Raw genomic sequence first — 23588 nt, 5'->3', positions numbered from 1 at the left:
GACTGACTGCAACACCCCATGCTACAACATTTTATTGCAGGCTCATCTATTTTAAAATTTCAGGCTGTGTGTGCCAATTATATTCCCATACAAAAGGGAGGAATCAGCCAGGAACTCTTAAGGTTTTCAGAAGTATGTTTTTTGTTGTGTTTTAGGGGAAAACCCTAAGCGGGAGGGGACCCCTCCCAACAGCCCAAAGCCTACTAACTGTGCTCGGTGACCATGGAATGCTAAGTAACAACCGAGGAAGACACAAAACTGGAAGGAGAATGGAATGACCGAAATCTTTTACGGCAGCATGCCACAAACAGCAATGCTTTGTTGCAGGTCCTCCTTGCATTTGCGCTGATTTTGAAGAAAACTTACCACATACCTGTGTTAGCAAGGCCCTGCCGAGAGCACACATTTGTTCTGAATGCAGATTTGTTTTAGTAAATGACCACAGGAATTGTTCCAACTGTAGAAATTAGCTTAGAAAATGTATTCTTTGTTCATGGTGCACATATACAACCACAGTACCTTATTTCCGAAATCAGTCCAGTATAGCTATCATGGTTATGCAGTATATATATAGCAGTATATATCAAAAGCACTGAACCTGTGGTAACTTCTATTCAGACTTTCTTAGATAAAAGTAACTTTATATGCTTGTGCAATCAAAATAATGGAGCAAACCATGGGGTCAAGTTACTCATGTATACGCAAGTGTTTCCGGGGTCAATATGGTATTTTCTTCTGCAATTATGTCTTATGTCTTATATCATTGTACTATAAAGCAGTGACCATAATCCAGAACTCCACATATGTGCAAAAGATTGGCTTGCATGTAACGTTTTTGTATCCCTTCTCAACTTGCAAGTAGGGGACTGCTGAATCGGAAGGACGACAGGGGTTTCAGGTGCATGCACATGGATTTTTCTGGATCCTGGCCAATGCATATAAACACTCAAGGCTGTCAGATATTATGAACAATAAAACAATATGATACTAATGTTGAATTTTTTTAAAAAAAGGGAAAGAAATGTGGGGATTTTCATTTTCTGCTTCTCATTATATTTGCCTAACTGGCTTCCTTGTTTTGGTGGTTGTGACAGTTTTTTACATGCAATCTGCACTCAGACTCATCCTTTCAGATGTCTGACTAACAATGCAGCCCCTATACATGTTTAAGGCCTTGGTGTGCTGTCCATTGTTGGTCATACTCAGAACAGACCCATTCAAATCAACAGACTGTGTTAAATGGGGCTTACTCTTAAGTGTATGCACATAGGAATGCTGGTTGCAGTCATAGTTGCATATACAAGGATATAAATTCCATTGAACTCAGTGGGTCTTATTTCTGAGTAAACATGTTTAGGAATGAGCTCTAAGTAAGTTTTCTAAAAGTGTAAGAGACTTCAGATGCTCAGTTTAAAGCAGCTGGGTGGGACTGAATGTGGTGTGGGGAGGAGGAACAGAAAAAATTACTTTAAATCCTGAGTTTTTGTTGTTGTTGTTGTTTACACACAGGTGAGGTCTGCCATAAGTCCTATACTCAGTTTTCAAACCTTTGCCGTCATAAGCGTATGCATGCTGATTGCAGAACCCAAATCAAGTGCAAAGACTGTGGACAAATGTTCAGCACTACGTCTTCCTTAAATAAACACAGGAGATTTTGTGAGGGCAAGAACCATTTTGCGGCAGGAGGATTTTTTGGCCAAGGCATATCACTTCCTGGAACCCCAGCTATGGATAAATCTTCCATGGTTAATATGAATCATGCAAATCCGGGCCTTGCTGACTATTTTGGTGCCAATAGGCATCCTGCTGGTCTTACCTTTCCAACAGCTCCTGGATTTTCGTTTAGCTTCCCTGGTCTGTTTCCTTCAGGCTTGTACCACAGGCCACCTTTGATACCTGCTAGTTCTCCTGTTAAAGGACTGCCAAACACAGACCAATCAATCAAAAGTCAAAGTCCCCTCATGACACATCCTCAGACACTGCCAGCTACCCAGGATATTTTGAAGGCACTAAATAAGCACCCACCTAACCTAAGTGAAAATAAGCCAGTGGAGCTTCAACCAGAAAGGTCCTCCGAAGAGAGGCCACATGAAAAAATCAGTGACCAGTCAGAGAGTAGTGACCTTGATGATGTCAGTACCCCCAGTGGGAGTGACCTGGAGACCACCTCTGGCTCTGATCTGGAAAGTGACATTGAAAGTGATAAAGAGAAATGTAAAGAAAATGGTAAAATGTTCAAAGACAAAGTAAACTCTCTGCAGAATTTGGCTTCCGTAAATAATAAGAAAGAATACAGCAATCATTCCATCTTCTCACCATCTTTAGAGGAGCAAACTGCGGTGTCAGGAGCTGTGAATGATTCTATAAAGGCCATTGCCTCTATTGCTGAAAAATACTTTGGTTCGACAGGACTTGTGGGGCTACAGGACAAAAAGGTTGGAGCCTTACCTTACCCTTCCATGTTTCCCCTCCCATTTTTTCCAGCATTCTCTCAGTCAATGTACCCATTTCCTGATAGAGACTTGAGACCGTTACCTTTGAAAATGGAACCCCAATCGCCAGGTGAAGCAAAGAAGATCTTAAAGGGAAACTCCGAGTCTCCCTTTGACCTTACCACTAAACGTAAGGAGGAGAAACCACTTACTCCTATAACCTCAAAACCAGCAGCTCCATCAGTGACCAACCAGGACCAGCCTCTAGATTTGAGTATGGGCAGCAGAAGTCGAGCTAGTGGTACAAAACAGACTGAGCCTCGGAAAAACCATGTGTTTGGAGGAAAGAAAGGAGATATTGATCTTGAATCAAGGAAGTCATCGGACATCTCTTTGCAACATGCAAGGCCAACACCTTTCTTTATGGATCCCATTTACAGGTAATACACATGAAACAAGCTATACAGATGGCCCAAATGGCCTATGGTCCTCAGTTATTTGATGTAATAAAATGCACAAATAGTTGAAATTTGAATGAATGCAGCTTAGGGACTGGGGATTTTTAAACATTTATTCTCTTAATACAAAATAATTATTATATCTGAAACAATTTTCCCTTCAGAAAAAATAATGTATTTAAAAATTGGCAGTCAAATCCAGCTTTTGTTTGCAAACTAGGAACGTCGATCTCCACTGCAATCAAAGGTGTTTCACTCAAGAACTCAAAACACGTTGTACCATAGCAACACAACGTGGAACTCAAGGGTAAAATTCTGCCTTTATTTACAATCAAGTAATCTACTGATTTGTTTTTAATTATTGGGAAGTGTTTGTTGCACTCTGCTGTGCAGAGTATTACAACTAATGCCAAAGGAACTGCATGATAAATAGTAATATAGCAATGAAATAACAATAATAGTAAATATTACTTAGTGTGTTCGGATATCTTATTGAACACAGGACAATAGAACAATTATTCCAAAGGGAAATAGCAATGTATGCTATTTTCTGGATCTGTCCAGGGAGACACCCAAAAGAGCCAGTGCATTCAAACAAATTCAATTTGATATCCCTGATTAGAGATTTTTCTGGGTTTTCATAAAATAGTTTCTTTATTTGCCACATTGAATGGGTACTGTCTTCCCTGTGATCTCTGGAAAGACAATACAATAAATTGTTCCCCCAAGTTTGCCACTTCAAATGGCAGGCTAGCCAAATTTCTCTCTTTGTAAGTAAGAGCCCAAGCCTGATGGATCTATCATCAGGCATGCAGCTGTACCCAAATATAGTTTCCTCGTGAGTGGAAGTATTCTAGCTGCCCCCTGACAATGCAGACTAGTGTGTTTCCCATGAGTATATTGATTTCTATTGGTGTACAGCCGTAGGTGCGTATGTGTTGCAAAGGAGCAAAGCATACCACAAGAACAGATGAACATAAATCTAAACAAAACGCAATTGGACAAGGGATAACAACGGCTGCCGGCTGCCTAAGGTGTTCATTCCCATGTAATATGCCAGCACACAGCAAGAGTACAGCAAGAGTTGTCTAAATTAATTAAATAATTAAAGGCTCTTTAATTAAAGCCCTCAATAACCCACCCACAGAGCAGAGAGCTCACTGCATCTCTGCATGATTTACTGCTGTGGCTTAAGATCCTTTCAATGAACCTCTGCTTTGGATGGCACTCTCTCTCTAGTGGAGAAACTTATTCATCCGCAATGCAAAGTTGGCAGCAGAATTACCCACCCTCAGAAGGGCCTCCAATCTGCCTGCACTTGAGTCACTGCTCTGGCCTTGCTTCCCAGATCAGTGACTCATGCAGAAAACGCAGGGAGTGAGGGGGCTCCTCTGAGAGTGAGTAATTTTTACTCTTACATATTCTACAACTATGCTGTTCAGGTTAAACAGGGAAAGGAACATTTTATTTTTATATTTTGAAAGAATAAAGTTTGGGAAAAACTGGCCTACGTTTATGAACAAGTGCTGAATGACGCCAACTTGCTGTTTTCGAATATCACATCTGGATATTCATTCATGGGATTTAGACCTAAATAAATATAGTATCCTGTTAAAATTATTCTCCCCCCCCCCATTTTGTTTATTTCTGTAGTATTTTTCTACTATGGAATTTGCTGCTTCAGTCACTTGGCACAACTTAACTAATCTACAACTTCCAAATGTAAAACAAAAAATCCTCTCATTCTTTAAACAGTTAGCCAATATTGACATGATATAAACTTGGCAGACCTTCATGATGAGTTACAAAAAAACCATAATCTTATTGGGGGGGGGAGAGAAAATATGAATATGGAAATAGATGTATTTTGTATTTGAAGTGGTGAGCGTCGATGCTGACATATTTGGAACTCATTTCCCATACTTCAAAAGCAGATAATATTATTAATAGTAAAACAATAATAAATGCTTCATAGAAAAATTTTCAGTCCGATTGTTTGTTTGTTTTTAATATTTGATTTTGCTCCATAGTAAATTGGCCATTTCAACTCTGTAGTTTTGATAATATAGTTTTGATAACTGTGCTCAGACCACTCAGTGGTTTCTGTTGTGCATAATAGTAGATACTTGAAACTGGAATGTTTCCAGAGCCATTGGCGTAGTTTTTTAAGGGGTGCCCACCAGCCTCATTGACATTAAAGAGCATAGTGAATTGCACCTCCTTGTCTTTGATCTTTGTGCCTGAGAAGTTTTGCCTCTTGTTCTGAATCCAAGCTATCAAATAGTTATCCATATGTGAGACTGAGTCATCACAAGAACATTCTTATTTTAACATTTACAGAGTAGAAAAAAGAAAGCTAACTGACCCACTTGAAGCTTTAAAAGAAAAGTACTTGAGACCATCCCCGGGATTCTTATTCCACCCACAAGTAAGTATTTTTTATAATCAAGATGTTGTGATGGTAAACAAACATGTTAAGCCATAGACGCAGGTGCACAGGAACAACGGGAATCTTAGTCATTATCGGATTTCCTAGAACATACAAGTTTTAGTGAGCAGGGAGAAACAAACCACGTAGCATTGTTTTACTTTTCACAAATGTTTTTCAGGAAGACTTCAAGAGAACAGTGCAACTGTCTCCACATGCCCAGTGGAATTCTGGGGTTATGTGTCTCAGATGCCACAAGAGAAGCCCCTTAGGGTGTATTGGAAGTAGTCTTTCATCTGGCATGAATGCCTCTAAGAAAAATGCCCAGAAGTCGCACTATGCAGACTGGCATGAGCAAAATGCCGGGCACACCCAAAGCACCTCCCTGAATTTCTAGCCTCTGTTTTCAAGGCGCTGGGCTTGTTAAACTAAGTTCTTATGCAGTTATGCCAAACAAAAGCACCTGGTGAAATGATAATATGACTGATCCACCATATGTCTACTTCTCAATTTTTCAAGATATGTCAACAGGGAGCAACTTCTGGTATTTGCTTATGTCATACCTGCCAGGGGGCAAAAATGCCCAACCCAAGTACATGACAGACAGGCTCAGTCAGAGGTTTAGGGTCTATTTTGTTTCTAAGCCACAGGAATTTGTGGGTCCACCTTAATACATAACCTTTGTCACCTGTAACTTCTTGATGCATGAGATAAAATTGAGCACTGCTTCCATAGACTTCACCATTTTTGTTTTGTCAGGTCAGGGTTGCTTCTTCTGGTTGTGCTAGTTTAGTAGCCTAAACAAAGGTCTAGGATCTTGGAATTCTAATTTCTATTGCTATGTTTCATTTATAACACTACAGGCAAACACCGATATGATTGTTCCACAGTACTGTAGAAAGCCACTGTTTTGCTGTTGAAAATGATTATATGCAGCTTAGCAAGCATGGCCAAGCTCAGAGGATAAGGATATGAGAACTTGTCAGTGACTGTATTTGTGGTAGTCCATAATATTACAAAAATTAGTGTAAGCTGGCATTCAGGGAAGATTTATTTCATAAGAATCTACCAATAAGTGGATAAAGAATGCATAGTTTATACTAACTGAAACCTGGCTTAGGACATTTCAGGACAAAATTATAGGGATGCAGTACATTGCCCAGGCAGGTGCACTATTTGACCTGTGAGAGCAGCAAAATAGCCAGACTGTACAACAGTGACGGGATAAAATCAGGCCAAATCTTTATTGACAGCAGCAGACAGGGCAAGGGTTGGCATGGCATTGGGTCCCTGGATCACTTCATCATTCCACAAGCCCCATGTTGATGGGATGGATCTGCTGAGTCTAGATCGCTCTAAACCTGCACGACAGGAGTCGGCCAGCGCTGAACCTTGCCGTGGTGCAAGCCAAGCAAGCAAGGTCTCACTAGGGACCAGAGTGCAGATTCCAGCTGGGCAGATACCGAACCCACAATTGGGTTTGCCATGGTTCATCCTCCCTTTAAGCCCCTTATGGGGGCCCCCCTACACTATGTTGATCCTGACCAATGCCATTTCCGCCCTCATACAAAAAATGTTCTTCCGTCTAACCAAGGAAGTTGGGAAGTTTTTAATATTTAATGCTGTATTGTTTTTAACACTCGATTGGAAGTCACCCAGAGTGGCTGGGGAAACTCAGCCAGATGGGTGGGCTATAAATAATAAATGATGATGATGATGATGATGATGATGATGAAGAAAGCCATAATTTCACTGAGGGAAAGGCAGAAAAAACCCCAACCAAGTGCCAATCAGGGAGGGAGGGAGGGAGGGAGGGAGGGAGAGAGAGAGAGAGAGAAAGAAAGAAAGAAAGAAAGAAAGAAAGAAAGAAAGAAAGAAAGAAAGAAAGAAAGAAAAAGAAATCCTTTTCGGCTCTGTCAACCAGCAACCCAAAATTGCTCAGTTGCTCAGTGAAGGCTCTAAGCCAGTGCTTTTTTTTTTCTTCTAAAAATTTTTTAGGGATACTCTCATTTTCCTACTCATATTGAAATACTGTCCCTCAATGAGGCCAAACTTAGATTCACAAAATGTTTAGGTGTATGTGTACCCCTGCATCCCTCCAGAAAAAAAGCACTGTTCTAACCCAAGGGTGCCACCGTGGGCAGGAAGCTCTCAAAGCAAAATGGTTGTGAGCTCCAGGGGAAGCAGCCTTATATAGGTTTTCCCCTCCCCTCTTCAGCAAGGGCTCATGGGACAGCTTTTTCCCATGAGCCCTTCACACAGGGAAGACACTGGGCAAAACCTTGCCCAGTATTTTGCTGCAATCTATGGGCCATAGCGCTGCTGGGCAAAGGGGTCCCATGCTTATTAGGCACAGAATGGGGCTTGGCAGTGTTTTTATATTTTATTTTGTGTGTGCATGAGGCTCCAGGCTCAACCCTAGTATCGCAATTGGTATTTTGAATTAAAAAACAACAATTACCAAGCATAAAGTGTTTCCTTCCAGGACTAATGCATGCACAGATGTTAAGTCTCATATGCAGTCATCCTCATGGCATCAAAACAGACTTGGGAAATCTTTTACATTACAGATTAAGCTCACATGCACAGGGTATACCTCAGTCTAGAGCCTTGAGATATTTTCTCCATAGTGGCTGCTGTGACTGAGACGAAAGGGAGATTACTGTACTATTGTTAATAAACGATATAAATCGAGACAATATGGAGTCAAACCCATCTTTCTTTGTTACTCCTCTTATCACCAATCGATGGTGAGTTAAGCATTCCATAACTGTTCTAATTGTTCTTTGAGAGCCAGCATAAAGCAGTAGCTAGAGTATGAGAACTTAGTTACAATTTATGTTTTGTCATGAGGATGCTAGCAAAATACTGCCTTCTATATAAAGTGATTGCTCTTTGACATAGCTGTTGAACTGTTCACATGGGGGAACTTATAAGAAATAGTTCTTATGCCTTCACATATGACGGAAAGAATGGATGATGTGCAATGTGATGGACCCAATCAAAATGATACAACAGGGAATCGGTTACTACAGGGTGAATGCTTTCAACATCTTCTCAGTGGCAAATACAATGTGTGTTTTGGTGTTTAGGCTGGCATGCTGTAAATCCAATGCATAGAACAGGATGTACTCTTACTCTGATTTCTGCCCCAGAATGTGAGAAGGGTGATCCGAATACAGAACAGTGAGATGTGACATGCCATAAACATGATTGCTAAGTGCCCTCTTCAGCACTCTGGAGCTTTCATTGCTCCCAGGGACTCCAGTGAGCTGCAAGTAATGAAGTAGAATGGACAACTGTGAGGCCAACCAAACACTTGCTAGAACTCATAATCATGCCTGTTGCATGGCAGAGAATAGCTTACTTTGCATCCACAAGCAAGTGGGCTACAGAGCTATTCAGGATGGTCCAGGGAATGTCAAAACCTTCTCCAGCGAACTTTGAGAATAAAATTGGTTGCATCTGCAGCAACTTGGACTATAATTTTGTTGCAGATCCCACTGAGATGTCCAGTGCATCAGCGGATCTTACTTTGTGGGGTCTGTTGCAGTTAGTGAGGCATTAAAGACATGAACAAGGTCCCTGCAGCAGTGCTACCAATCATGTGCTTTCTTGATCCCTGCTGCTCTTGACTGATAAGGACTAGGCAGGAAGCGGCTATGACCAGGTGGGTTCAGGGTGTGGTGATGAGCCAGTTGTGCCACCATTCCTCAAGAAACCCACCCTGGACCTGTTGGTGTATGACAACTACTGCCTAGTCACTAATATCCCCATTTTGAGGAACTAGGGAGATCCACAGTAACCCAGCTGTAGGAACTCTTGGATAGTACTGATTTTCAGGACCCAACTCAGTGCCTGGATGTAGTTGTGGGATGGGTGAGGGCCGGTGAGATGACGGCTCTGTAAGTAAGCAGTTCTTGGGTCAAGGAAATAATTCACCTGTTCTGGAGGGGGTGCACTCCCTCTGAAATGGTTCCATCGTTGCTACTAGAGACCCAAGTGACCATAGTGGCTAGGACTAGGAGTGCCTTTTACCAGGTTTGGCTGGTGCAGTAGCTACGATGGTTCCTGGACAGGGATAGCTTAGCGATAGTGACCCATGCACTGGGTTATCTCAGCAATGGATTACTGCAGTGTAGCCTTTGCCTAGGGCTCATGCCAAGGCTGGTTCAGAAGCTGTAGCCAGTACAGAATGCGGTAGCATGGCTGCTCAGTGGAGTTGCATATTGTGAGCATATTGTGAACATAGCAGAGGCAAGTGCATTGGCTGTTAATTTGCTACTGAGCCTGGTTTGAGGTTTCGCTGTTAGCTTATAAAGCCCTGAACAAATGTATCCGAAAGAGTGCCTTCTCCCATATAGACAGTCCAACTCATTGAAATCAGCATATGGGAATCTTGTGGTGGCACCACAGCCACTGGTATTCTGTCTTGTATTTAACAGGTAGAGAGGTCTTTGCCTACCTGAGAAATTAGGCTTGCATAAACTGCATTATGTTTTAAATATGTTGTAAAAAGGTGTTTGCTCCAAGAGGCATCTTTTGATTAGTAATGTTGCTGCATACACGACAACCAGATTGGACTACTATATATTTATATATATCTATTGTTTTATACTGATTGTGTTGCTTTGTAATTCTGTGTTGTACACTGCTTTGGATATTTTTAAAATATAAAGTAGTATATAAAGATTTTAAATAAAATAAAATGCAGGATTTCTGCAAAAGCTGGCCTTGGGCCTCAGCTACTCCATAGGGTTGTTATGAAACAAAAATGTGGTTTTGAGCTACTTTAAAGGTTGTGTAATAAATACATACTGGAAAGGGGAGAAAGGAAAGGGGAGAAAGGGGAACAGGAACGGGGGGGGGGGCGTGGAGGGAAGTTGGCAGGGAGCAATTATAAGAAGGGACATAAGAAGAGCCTGCTGGATCAGGCCTGCAGCCCATGTAGCCCAGCCTCCTGGTCTCACAGATGGGCCAGCCAGATCCCTGAGGGAAAGCTGCAAGCAGGACCTGAGGAAAGGCTGCCATGCAACACCTTCTTTTCTCTAACAACCACACTACGTTTTGTCACATGACTAAGAGACAGTCCCTTTGTCTGTACCCAAGAAGATTATGTAAACTTCATCACATCTTTTCTTTCTGCCAAACTTCATATTCTGAGAGCTGCTTCTAACATTTAGTTCTGAAGGGGTAAAATCTTCACACAAAGCTGCTTGTTTGAAACAGATATACTTTTTAAAATGAAAACTATGGGGATTTCCATATAAATTAGGTAACTGACAGTGAATGTCTACCCAGACCATCTGTCATGTATGCTTTAGTTGAGTTGAGCTTCCTGCATTCCGGGGGGGTTGGGCTAGATGGCCCTACAATTCTGTGATTCTATATTCCCAGATAAGTGGGTACGTGATTCCTGAGTGTTATTTTCCTAGGATTATCATGTCATGTCAATAGTGATCACAGACACTCAGTTCAAAGCAGTAGCTGTGTTCAGCAACCAAAGTTCGGAGGTGACTTAGTGGAAGGTGGATGAAGTGAACTGTCTCTACCCTTCTCTCTCACCCCTATATATCAATGCCAGTCACTCTCCCACTTCACAAACCATTGCTCTGTTTTGCTTGTGGGAAATGTACACAAACCTGTTGCACCTTTAGAAGTATTTTTGTGTGGTGGCTAACACTGTGTTAGGTGTTTATCAGCTACAATAACCCAAGAGCCATAATGCCATAGTTGTTAAAGTAGGGAGATGCATATTCAAGTCCCCACTCAGCCATGAAGATCACTGGATGACTGTGACCCAGTTACTCTCAGCCTAGCCAAATTCATAGGGTTGCTGTGAGAATAAAATGGGGAAAACCACTTACGCTGTTCTGGGCTTTGTGGAGGGAAGGCAGATTTTAAATGTAGTATTACTAATAAAATGCTGATGATGAGACGTGTGGGTTGCGGTACATGCCACCCCAGGGGAGTGCTACGTGCCAGAGTGGGTTGGAAACAGACCCAAAAGAACTGTATTTTATTATTTTATGTGAGCCACCTTGGGTAGCCTTCTGGATCAAAAGGAAGAACAGAAATAAAATAGAGTAATTAACATAGATGGTTGGACAGTGTTCTCGAAGCTCCCAGCATGAGTTTGACCAAACTGTGGGAGGCAGTGGAAGACAGGAGTGCCTGGCATGCTCCGGTCCATGGGGTCAAGAAGAGTCGGACACGACTAAATGACTAAACAATAACAATTAACATAGAAACATAGGAAATGGCCTTATATTGAGTCAAACAAGTGCTCCATCTAGCTCAGTATTATTTACACTGATTGGCAGCAGCTCCCCTGGCCCTACCTGGAGACTGTAGAGATGGAACCCAAGACCTTCTGTATGGAAGTCCAACTGCTCTACCACCGAGCTACAAATATTGATAAACCCTATGTCAGAACTCACTCCCAAACTCGTACGGCTATACAGTGGTTAAGTACTTAATTCGTTAACCTGAAACTGTTCTTAACCTGAAGTACCACTTTAGCTAATGGGGCCTCCCGCTGCCGCCGCGCCACCGGAGCACGATTTCTGTTCTCATCCTGAAGCAAAGCTCTTAACCAGAGGTACTATTTCTGGGTTAGCGGAGTCTGTAACCTGAAGCGTATGTAACCTGAAGCGTATGTAACCCGATGTACCACTGTAGTTGAAATGAGAGGCGATTAAAACAAATACACTTGTTTTGGCTGCAGTGACTTAGAGCTTCCTAGTAGCCCCTGAAAAAGGATGTAGTAAGAGGTTAATGGAAGGCTGGTCAACAGGTTTGCCTCAGGGTGATGTGACTGAGCCTCATGGAATCTTCCTTGTGGAGTGCCCTAGGCATAGAAAATAAAGTGTGAGGTAACACAAGGTATGGGCTCATAAGTGGGCATGTACATTTGTAGGTTTGGATTGTCCTCTCTTTTTTTGTGGAGAAGAATCATGCCCAGAGGTGGAGCGTATGCCTGCGCTGCCTGGGGCGGTGTGTGGGATGTGCCCCCGAGGGGGGGGGTGCGGCAGGCGTCCTTGGCACACCACAGTTCAGGGCAGGAGAGGCGCGGGGAAGCTGCCACCCACTCTCCTCCTGCTTACCTCCTCTGGGTCAGGCCTGTGCCAAGGCGCAGCTCCTCCTTGCGTGGAGCCAGGCTCCAATAAAGGAGCCTGCTGTGGGGGAGCCTGTTTGAGCCCCCTCACAAAATTGCATCCGGGGCCACGGCCCCCATGGCCCCCCCTCCCATGCTACGCCTCTGATCATGCCGATCTAGCCTGCATGCATATGAGCCTAGCACTCATAATCTTACCCATGTATTGGCAGCATGCACAGATGAAATTACTTTTCTTGGAGATGCAAAGAAAGCTTTGGTTGAGTGAATGTTGATCAGCTGTCAGATTGAGAGATCTCCCTTAGCCGGCCTGTTTTTCCTTGGACCTTGGCTTTTCCTTACACTAGTTCCTCTGTCGGTTGTTCCTTTACATAATACTGCCACCGCTTGGTGTTAACACTTGATCAACTCACTGTACAATTGCTGCAGCTTTACCTTACATCACCACAAGTGTCTAAAACTAAGGTTTGTGAGGACTGAAGAAAATCCTCCCAGCCGTGTGGTGAGCATCTCCATACAAATGGCTTACTTACCATGTGCCAGTCAACCAGCTGCCTCTTATGATTTAGCATAGTTCAAGTGACACCAATCACGTGAATAATGAGCCTGAGTCTGGTGCCCGTCCTGAGTTTCTGCTAGTCTTCCTTGGTGTGTCTTTTCCTGTCCTGGTTCTCTTGTCTTGTAAATGTTCAGGACCTAGTTTTGCTTCGCTTCTTCTGCAGCTCACATACTGTGAAGTAGGTCTTCACTATTTATGATAAACCAAGACATGGCAGCAGGCAACAAAAAAACCCCAAGAGGTTCATTGAGCTTGTTTGATTGTTGATTGCTGTTAGCCGCCCTGAGCCCGGCTTCGGCTGGGGAGGGCGGGATATAAATAAAATTTATTATTATTATTATTATTATTGGTGGGCTGCCATCCATGTTTGGAAGCAGCTCCCCTAAGCTTGCTGCTGCTCCATGCTTCACTATTGCATCTTTTAACCTTAAGCACTTGTTATGCATTGCACTTGTGAATAAAGTAAATTAGCAGAAAGGTCAAAATAAATAATGTGAATATGTTTTATTCTAAAGTGAAATTTAGAGATAGTGTCTGCAAATGGCACACAAATGAAAAAGAGGTTTGACACAAAACTGGTATGTGTGTGGTCAGGGATCCACCACAATTTTGCTGGTTGGTAAAATAGGATTAGAACATAGTAAGAGATACGCTGCTTTAGTTCCAAAGGCAGAATTTAACTCAGTATTGTGTGATAACTTATTTTGTGCTACTGTTTTAATAATCATACAGAGATTAACTTTAGTGGTTGACAAACATACCTGTAACTTCCCATAAATACTATGGGAAGCTATTAGGACCAAACCACACAGACCTTGTTTAAAAGAAAAATTTACTTAAAATAAACACATCTTGATTTATTTTTTGAAAACGATCATGTTGGAACGTAATAATTACAATGGCTGCACTGCATTTTGGATATGATGGACAAGTTCAAACACAGCACTGGCTCCCTTTTAACTTTGGTTAAGAAATGGCAAGCCAGCTTTGGGAAAGTACTCTCCTCCCTCCCACCTCCCTACCTTTCTCCGGATCAAATTGCCCTCTCCTGCCTTAAGAGGAATTTCAACACTGTTGTGTACTGGCCCAATGTCACTTCAGATACAAATAATCCACTTCCAGAAGGGTAATCCATGTTAGTCACTCATAGCAAAAACAACAAAGAGTTTTAGCAACTTAAAGACAAACCAATTTATTGTAGCATGAACTATACATTAATTGCAATAAGGGATCCAAAAGCAGGAATAATGTGTTGTTTTTGTTTCAATTTTGCTCCCAGTTCCAATTGCCTGATCAAAGAACTTGGGTAAGTTCATTATTTATATTTTCAATTTAAACACTGTAGACGAAATTGCTTAAGAAACGTGACATGAAAACTCATTTACTTCACTGCAACCCTGCAAGTCTTTTCCTGCTAATTATTTTAGCTCTCCTAAATCACACTTGTGTCTTATTCTACTTTTCATCAAATGCTAGTCTTTACTCCATTACACGTTCTAATGAATGGGAGTCTGCTACAAAGGACTGTATGTGCAAGCGTTTCAAAGAATTGTATTAAGATTTCTAGAGGCATAAAATTGTTGTGCCAGTGAGTGATCCAAAGCTCTGAGCTTACAGCAGCACAACTGCACACATAAAACATTTTACTGTGCTAGTGTGGGCTTTGTATGCCATCTACTATAGATCAGAAGCCATCGTATTGGAGAGTTTAGATGACATCCCTCCCAGATCACAGCGCTCCCCTCACATGTACAAGCAATACATGCATGTGTCAGTACATGCATAAAGCAGAACAAGCAAAACACACAGATGTGTGTTTGTGGCCGCCACAGCTAGGAAGTACCAAGCTAGGTTGTGCAACCCTGTCATCCACTCACACATTTTTTGAACATGTGATGGGGGATCTCTCTGAGCACCCACCTTTGAAACAATCTTTTGCAGATGAATCCATGTAAAGGAATATTATATAGTCATTATTTAAGTATATTTCCCACCCACCCACCCCAGGGAAACCCTATTGCTCAATCAGAGCAAACATCAATTGGGTTTTCTATGGATTTATGTTTGCCCCAATTTAAAGCTAAGAGCAGGTTTTCCCTGGGAAAGGAGCAGGGCAAGGAGAAAATCTCTTGGACCTGTGCTCTCTGGACGTGGAACAAGCAGAAGTGTGGATGAACAAAAGTTGGCTTGGACAAAAATGAGAAGCTCAACTGCTTCTTGTGGCACTTCATCAGTTCACCTCAGTACTCTGCACATGACCATTACAATTTACTTCTCTCTTTGTTTTTATTTTTTTCATGGTTAGTAGCAGTACTTTGTACAGCTCCATTTTTTAATTGTGAGCCCTGAACCTGGGGGATGAGAACTATTGATTGATTGGACAGTTTATTAATATTTTCTTGGCACTGTGCAGAAATTACGAAATGGTGGACTACCATCCACCAAACACAAAACAAAAGTGAAAGAAACAAGGAGGGCAAGCAGATTCAAGTACCAGTTCTTCATTAATTATACTATATTCTTCATAAATGTTATGATGATGACCAGGTGGATTGTCTGCTGATGGCGCATTTCTGAGAAAGGGCAAACTACACTGCAGTTGTTCCCACCCAAGCCAATGGAGTAGGCCTTGGAGTCTCACCTCTCCCACTGATGCAGCCAGATAGATTTAGCTTGTGTATCATGATGAGCATTGGTGAACGGAAGCAACTACCAATAATTATAGCCAGTCACATGACAAGGTCTAACCTCCATAAATGTTTTCAGGTCAGACTTGCTCCTTTTAAGAACAGCAAGGGAGTTCAGGTTCAAATGAAGACCCACAGATCCATGTTTTTAAAACCAGGTCTGCTCTGAGAAATGAGAGATGGATGTGAGGGGTCTCATTTAATGAGCAAAATGGATATATAGCTGAGGAGTGCAGACCTTCCCTGCTACACATCTTTTCTGCAGTCTGTCTCACAACGTCACTTTTCTGGCTAGAGTACCAAAATTGAGATCAGATTAGAGAAAGGCACTTGGGGAGAAGGGCTACAGGAAAATAAGTGATGGGAAGGTTTCGTATTTCAAGAATACGAACGTCTTCAACCCAGTTTGTTTGTTCCACTTTAACCCCACTGTCACTTGTAGGTTTAAGGCAGTTTACAATATTTTAACATTTTCCCTCCCTTGCTGTATCCCACTCCTTTCTCACTGGCAGATTTGAGAAAGAGATGAAGAATGAAATTCCCAACCAAATGATCTCTCCCCTGTTTTCCTTTCTCCCATTCACATGAACAAATCCATACAATTCTTCTTGAGGGTCGCTAAAATAGACCCAAAATAAAATGTATTGGCAATGACAATGAAAAGATGCTGATATGGTCTAGATTTTTCATATTTCTTAAAAATGCACTAAATAACATAGAAAATGAACATCTGTATCATTTTTCGTTTCCCATGAATTATGATGGCCAGCCATTTTGTGAAGCAAGACTTCACAATGCTAGGGTCATGTAATCCTCCGATTTCAAGGTATTAAGTCATTATTTATTTTTAACAGACTATTTGCCCTATATGTCTGTTACTGTTTTTCTGTCCCTAGCTAATAAACTTTGACATAAAGGACCAAGGCCATGTTTGATGGTATCAAGCCCATCTGAGATGCTTATAAATACCGTCTCCCCTCCAGTTATGGCCAAGTCTACATTTTTGGGCCTGAACTGGGAGAGCGTGCAGGTTTGCGTCACCCAACAGTTTATAGCCTCTCTGGGACTAAAAGGGAGGTACGGGATACAAGCAGCTTCCTTTTCTAAACTTCTGAATGCAGATAGAATCAGCTATTTACGTATGTAAATCAAAATTGGTATGCTGTATAGCATTAAAATATGCTGGGTTTTTTTTTAAAAAAAAACATACTTAGCCCAGATTAAGAGCATGCATTGCTTAATCATAAGGAGCCTGTGTATGAGAGAGGAAACAAAGAACTCTCTTGCCACCCCCTAGCTTTAGGAATGTCTCTGTAGACATATAAAATCTTAATCATTGCCCTGAATTTTTTCTTCTCTTAATATGAGGTAACATGATGTTGGTTTTGGATAAGGAATATTGTCTCCCTCGGTGAGGAAATATTTCAGCGCCAGACATCTGTTCCATCCATGCATTCACATGTGAATATTGGGGCAGGAAGGGATGAATAGGGGCACTATTTCTTTAATCACTCTCCTTAAACCCTTATACCAGGCTTCCTCAACCTCGACCCTCCAGATGTTTTTGGCTTACAACTCCCATGATTCCTAGCTAGCAGGACCAGTGGTCAGGGATGCTGGGAATTGTAGTCTCAAAAACAGCCAGAGGTTGTTGAGGAAGCCTGCCTTATACCTTGCTGCCTAGAAGAAAGCTGTTCCTTCAACAGTGAATCAGCTCAGGCTGGGAGGCTCCATTGCTTCATGGCTCTCAGTCAGCCTGTCCCCCTCCTCCCAAATATCCTCATGTACTAGTGATAACTCTGAAGATCCTGCCTGACTCTCCATATTCTCTGTTCCTGTGGTCCCAGGGGAGATTGGGGGGGGGGGTTGGGGTGTGTGTGTCTGTGTACCAGTAGGAACTCAGACAACTGAAGTGGGCAGTGGTGGCTGGTAACATATTGGCTGGTAACATTTTTAACCATGCTTTTTTCATAATAAGATGACTTGTATGGCACTTATTTAGGAAAGTGTGGCATTATACTTGTGCAGAGTGATATTGTCTCCTCCTCTAAAAAATAAAACAAAACTCTGCATCTATGAGCAGGGAAAGAGTTTCTTTGTAAGAGGGCCCAAGAACAATTTTCAGAAAAGAATGACTCCATACCGCCTATGTAGAAATTAAGCCTATATTTTATATAATATGACATAAAGTTTTGAATACATGAATACAAGTTCTTTGCCAAAAAACTAAACATACTTTTAAAATGTGATGGAAATTTGCTTCCAGTTTCATGCAGCCCTGTCCCCACAAAAAATCAGTTTAACTATTCATTATCCAAAAGACTCTTTCCTCTAAATTAAAAGAACAAATACTAAGCTATAAAAACAGCTCCTCAAAGGAGGAAACACTCAGTTTCTCTGGCCTAATGGTCTGTCTATTCCCATACTATTTCCAACAGTGGCCAGCCAGATGCTACTTGGGAAGTCCCTGTTTCCTACCTGCTAAGTCCTTGTTTGGTGTCCCCAGCTTGACAATCAGATGTACTACATCTGAATATCGATTTTCCATCTCCTGTGGCTAAAATATCTTCTTGACTGACCTATCCTCCTTTAATTCTGCAAAGAGTTAACTATGCTATTGCCCATTACAATACAGAATGACACTGAACTCTATATATTTATTGTGCAGGTTTTTAATTTTTTTTTAAAAAAAATACTGCCTTAAAAGTTATGAAGCAATTATTTCTTTTTGTAGTTCCTGTTCATGTTTTGAGATAATTTCTCTAAGTTTACATTTCTTAGTGTTCACAGTCTGATATCATTGATCATGCAGCTTCCTACACCAAAAGGTTCAAATATTTCGATCAGTGGTAGAGCACATGCATGAATATTCTTGCTATAAAGGATTTTCAGTAACTGGGTAGGAAACCACACCTGCCAGAATTCCTGTAATTAATTTGAGTCAGTGTTCACTGGGAGTATAATCTTTTGTCCTGCTATTCACACCTGAGCTCTGCCCTGGAATTTGCAATGTAATAGCATGTATGCATTTATGAATGAATGAATGAATGAATGAATGAATACGTACATATATAAAGCTTTTGCAGAATGCTTTTCTTATGCCACCAAGTTAGGGTTTCCCAAACTTGGGTCTCCAGCTGTTTTTGGACTACAGTTCCCACCATCCCTGACCACTGGTCCTGCTAGCTAGGGATGATGGGAGTTGTAGTCCAAAAACAGCTGGAGACCCAAGATTGAGAAACCCTGCACTATGTCATCACTACTTTCACATATCTCGGAATAGCAAACCAGGGCTTCCTTCTTTTGACAGTTGGAGCAATGCAGTAGAGAAAAGTGTAACCTATGAGCCAGGAATCCTTCAAGCACAAATGTTGCCTCAGCCATGGACTCACTAGCTAGCCCAAGGAAAGTCACTGTCTTCTAGCTTCAACCACCATCTGCGACATGAGAATAATGCTACTGGCCCACTGTACTTTAATGGTTACTAAGATGATGTATGTGAAGCACTATGAATGCTAACAAAAAGTGCTATGTAAATGCAGAATAGTAGCAGTAGTAGCAATAATAGTGTTCCAGGTCAGAGGGAGTGATTCCTGGGCTTGACCTGAACAACTTGCCCTTCTATTTTTGGAAACTAAGCACGGACCATTCACATTCTGATGGTCTGAGTTTTTGTTAGCAGCCATTGTTATATAGCTATGACATTCTTGTAGAGTTTCCTTCCCCTTCAACTGCTGATATGTCCTCTAGACCCGAGTTCTGCCTCAGCAACCTTTCCTTGGTTTTCTTTGTCTGGGAACATCTGTTCAGATGGGGAAACAATGACCTTTTGCCTCGGCTGAGGCAAAGAGCTACCCTAGCAGGCACTAAGAAGATTAAAGGAAGGCTGCACTGATAGCTTTCATGCTGCTCCAGTGGTTCTCAGCAGTGAGAGGAGAGAATACAAATGGGCAAAAGGGCTGTAGGCAAGCAGAAGAAAGAAGTAGGTAATCTCCTCCACCCTTGTCACTTCACTTTTATTCCTAGTTTATTTCAGGTCTATTTCAAAAATAAAGGGGAATGCAACTGATTTCAAGCATGCCCCTTAAGGAAGAACTAAGCATTATGTTACATATGGGGATGCTGTTAAAATGAGTTTGATTCTTGCCCTTTAACATCCAGTACAACTTACTCTGAATCCTGATGTAATAACTTAACATGTTTCACCAACTCTGCCAGTGGCAGCCAGTTAGATAAAGAAACACACAGCATCATGTCAAGACGGGGGAAAGTGAGATAGATGCTACCAGGTTGGAAGGAGACTCAACATAGGGCTGCCATTTTTAGTGGCAGCATCACCTTCCTTCTAAGTTTTAGTTCCCCCTTTAGCTTTATGTCCTCTTTCAGATGCTGATGCTGCTGAATGACCCTGGAATATTTTTGCAATTGCACACTTTAATTCTGTATGGATTAATCTGGTATAAACATCACTCACTAATTATACTCTTCACGAATTGCTCAGAATGATTTGTTCATCTTATGTTGTCCTACTGTATGTAAGCCCCGTTTGGGCTGGTTTTCAAGGCAGAGGATTAAGCTGGCTGTTTCATGTTGATTAAATTTTATTATGCCAATTCCCATATGATCTGTGTTCCTCAGCAGGCAGCCTATGGGCACATCAGGCTCACCAACTGGCCCCTCAAGTCGATTGCAATCATAACTTTTTCTTTTGCTAATGCTGGTTGTACCTTAAGGAATGCCACTCCCATAGGTTTTCCTGAGCCCTTAGATCAGCTGGCTGTGTTCCATGTTTTAATTCAGGAATGCCCCATATCGAATGAAGTGACTTACTCTCAGATTGCCCCTAGAGAACTAAATCTGTTTCTAAAACATAATAATAAATTCAGGCACTTTGGAGAATTTATTTATCTATGGCCCATTACTCACATAGGTGAGGAGTGTGAGAGTGTGGGGCTTGGCCTTCTCCACCATGTCACCAACATTATGGTGAGGTGTGTCAGGTTTCCTCTCTATTGATTCTATGTCACCAGGTGAAAACTTAGCTTTTCCTGAATACTTTTCCTGAGGTCTATTTTAATGTTATAAACACTTGCATTGTTGGTTAACTATGGGATTCTTAGTTGGCTGTTTTTATTGTGGGATGTATATTTTTAGCTTTGCAGTAAGCAGCTACAAGTGCTGTGTAAATAAGTAAGCAGGAAGTGAGGCAACCAGGAATGGCTGCACTAGCAGCCATTGAAAGCAACATAAGCATGTGACTGGTGATAGGATCCAGGGGTTGGGGGGACTGGCAAGCCTCATAAAACTGCCATATATTGTCCGTGCAGTCGCTACAAGTCAGATGTGCATTAACTAGGCAGGCAGGATCAGTGCACTGGTGGAGGAAGAGGGGGGCAGGGGAAGCACACCACCCCCACCAGCGCGATCCCAGTGGGGTGCCATCATGGCTGCTCCCCCCCTGCGCTGGGCGCCCCACCCCTGCAGGCGGTGCGCCACCCCCTAGGACGTGCACCATGCCCCCCGGGACACATGCCAGCCACTCCCCCTTCTGCTCTCCGCCCCCCAGTGCCGGAGCATGAAGTTCCACCACTGGATCAGTGAAACGCACATACTAGGAAATCAGCTCTGATTTGTAGACAATGACTAGTACATGCATGCCTTAGAATAGATCAGAACCAAGTCTTAAAGCCACGGCAATTGCTTGATAAAGCCATTTCAAACAGGAAAAGGAAAATAGGTTAACCAGCTAATGCTGGGATCTGTGGGAAGGAAGAATGTTGACCCAAGCACAGTTTTAAAAGCACTTGGTAATGAAACTGACTCAAATATTTAAATATATAACTAAGCCGTTCCTTATCCTCCCAGATGCATGTCCCCCCACGAAATAGGTGGTACCTTACTCCTAAGCCATGTGTCACTACTAATCTGCCAGAAGGCCAAAAACCATTTCCCTGCTTCCATCCCTCCATCACAGGCAATAGTAAAACAGCAAAATTATTTCTCTTAGCAAACAATTAGAAGTGATTAAATGCAATGAGAAATAAAATGGCAGATTTATTCTGGGGGAAAGGAGAAATAGGAAGGAGTGAAAAATAAATGTTATGATAATGCTGAACTCTGTAGGCTGATAATGACATTGCTCTTCTAGGATGGAATTGCCTCCTACTCCAACCAGCATCATCATTACATATCTTGGCCCTACGATCAGTACCCGTCACAACCCTTCATATTGACAAATGCCCTGTCCACTTGCATCTGTGGAGAATGTTTTAGCAGCTGAGTGATTATGAATCAAAACCCAGAGCTTCCAGCCCTTACTGCTTCCCTCTGCTTTCCCATTTGTCTCCTGACAAGTAAATGTATCTTGACTTTCCTCTGAGATTTTTTTTTTTTTTTGCACAATGTTTGATGAAAGACATTTGGCAAATTGGCAGTGGAACCCTGTACATTGCAATTTGTAGTGAGCATTAGAAGTCTGAGCATGGAATGGAAGAGCAGGCTACGGGCGAAAAGGAGAGAAAAATACCAGCGCTAAGCAGAATATGAATAGTCATTTCAAGGAAATGAGCAGACATTTATTTTGGACTAAAAAGAGAAAGTGCAAACCAAATTACTATATTTATATTGTTTCTTAGTACGAAAAATGTAAGCCAAATAAGTCTTCTTCCATATATATTTCTCTGAATGATGAGTAACACTGAGCCTGATGGAGCCACTTTTGTGTAAATGCAATGTAAGCGAGAAGAAAATCAGTTCACAGATTCCCGAGCTCATGAACTAAACCTTATTTACTATATTGGGTTTTCTGCAAAATAGTCATAATTAGGATGGGGGGAGGGGGAGTAGGCTTACCCTAGGGCAATTCTGTAATCATTCAGGACAAAGGGGGTGATCCTACGAACTTCTTTCAATCTGAGTAATATTATTAGTTGTCAGTTCAGTGTTGAAGTGAGAAAATTATTAAGGCTATTATACATTAATCTTGAAGATACAGAGTAATTTGAACACTTCATTATTTGCAACTGCATCCTGTAGTGTTACTTTTCCATCAAGCAGAGGCTGCAGGCATAAGCATTTCCTGAAGAACCTTTGCTTCACCTTCTAGGCATGCATCTCTTCTACTCATTGTAAATGCCTGTATCTCCGCTGCTACCTTATTCTTAGGGGCACGCAGTGCTATTGCGTAAGTTGGACTGTGTTCAGTGGAATTTACTCCAAAGTAAGTGCAGTTAGGATAGGAGCCTTGGTTACTTACGCTTTTGTGAAGCATGTAGCACCGAGTTGACACTTTGGCTACTACTAATGCTTCTGCAACTATTTCACATTCTTATGTCTGGATTCATACTGTTTTTATTTACGTATTTATGTATTCAAAAAAAATCTGGAATAGCTTCATTAGGTGTGATCTTTCAGCCACACATAAAACGCTTATCAGGGTGCAGCACTAGAGATTATTTGTATTTTACCATAAGGACTGGTTCAGGTATATAGGTTCATCACTTGATTACTCTACTCCTGATTACTGTACACAGCTGAATGATAATTGCTGATAATTGGCAGCTGAATGTCTGAACTAACACCACTGAAAAGCATTGCTTTGGAGGTGATTAAAAAGTTATGTCATTCCTCTGTCTCTGGAACACTGACCTAACTAAATGTGATTGACATCTTGGTGAATTTTGTTCTGATGGAGTAAAAAGAAGCAGGCAGCATAACAGGGTGGATATACCTTATTTACTCTACATATCTCTTTATCCAGAACCATATATGTGTACCATTGCGTTGCTCAGGGGTCAGCAAAAATTTTGTGGCTTGGGCTGGTTCACGGTCCCGCAGATGCCACGGTGGGCCGGAGTGCGCGCACACAAGCATGCACAAACACTATTTACGGTGCTCCTTCTGGTGCG

At 41.8% G+C, this 23588-nt stretch overlaps 1 protein-coding gene and 1 long non-coding RNA gene across 17 annotated transcripts in view; one reads left to right on the top strand and one right to left on the bottom strand.

Moving 5' to 3' along the window:
- LOC309342374 overlaps positions 1-23588 on the bottom strand; it is a 101037-nt gene that overhangs the window by 35543 nt on the left and 41906 nt on the right. The gene's annotated exons all lie outside the window — the stretch shown is intronic.
- Positions 1-23588, top strand: part of MECOM (MDS1 and EVI1 complex locus) — a 481167-nt gene that overhangs the window by 438713 nt on the left and 18866 nt on the right. For 7 of the 16 annotated variants that reach the window (XM_081862145.1, XM_081862147.1, XM_081862137.1 and 4 more), the window contains 4 exons: positions 1510-2872; positions 3111-3197; positions 5231-5318; positions 14274-14300. In XM_081862145.1, the coding sequence (XP_081718271.1) occupies positions 1510-2872; positions 3111-3197; positions 5231-5318; positions 14274-14300 (1565 nt within the window). The remainder of the gene's footprint in view (positions 1-1509; positions 2873-3110; positions 3198-5230; positions 5319-14273; positions 14301-23588) is intronic. The other 9 variants (XM_081862151.1, XM_081862150.1, XM_081862148.1 and 6 more) reach the window with 5 other exon arrangements.

The sequence above is a fragment of the Podarcis erhardii genome, assembly GCF_964252035.2.
Source record: "Podarcis erhardii genome assembly, chromosome: 5".
Classification (NCBI taxonomy): domain Eukaryota; kingdom Metazoa; phylum Chordata; class Lepidosauria; order Squamata; family Lacertidae; genus Podarcis; species Podarcis erhardii.
This window is presented reverse-complemented; position numbering and strand designations above follow the sequence as displayed.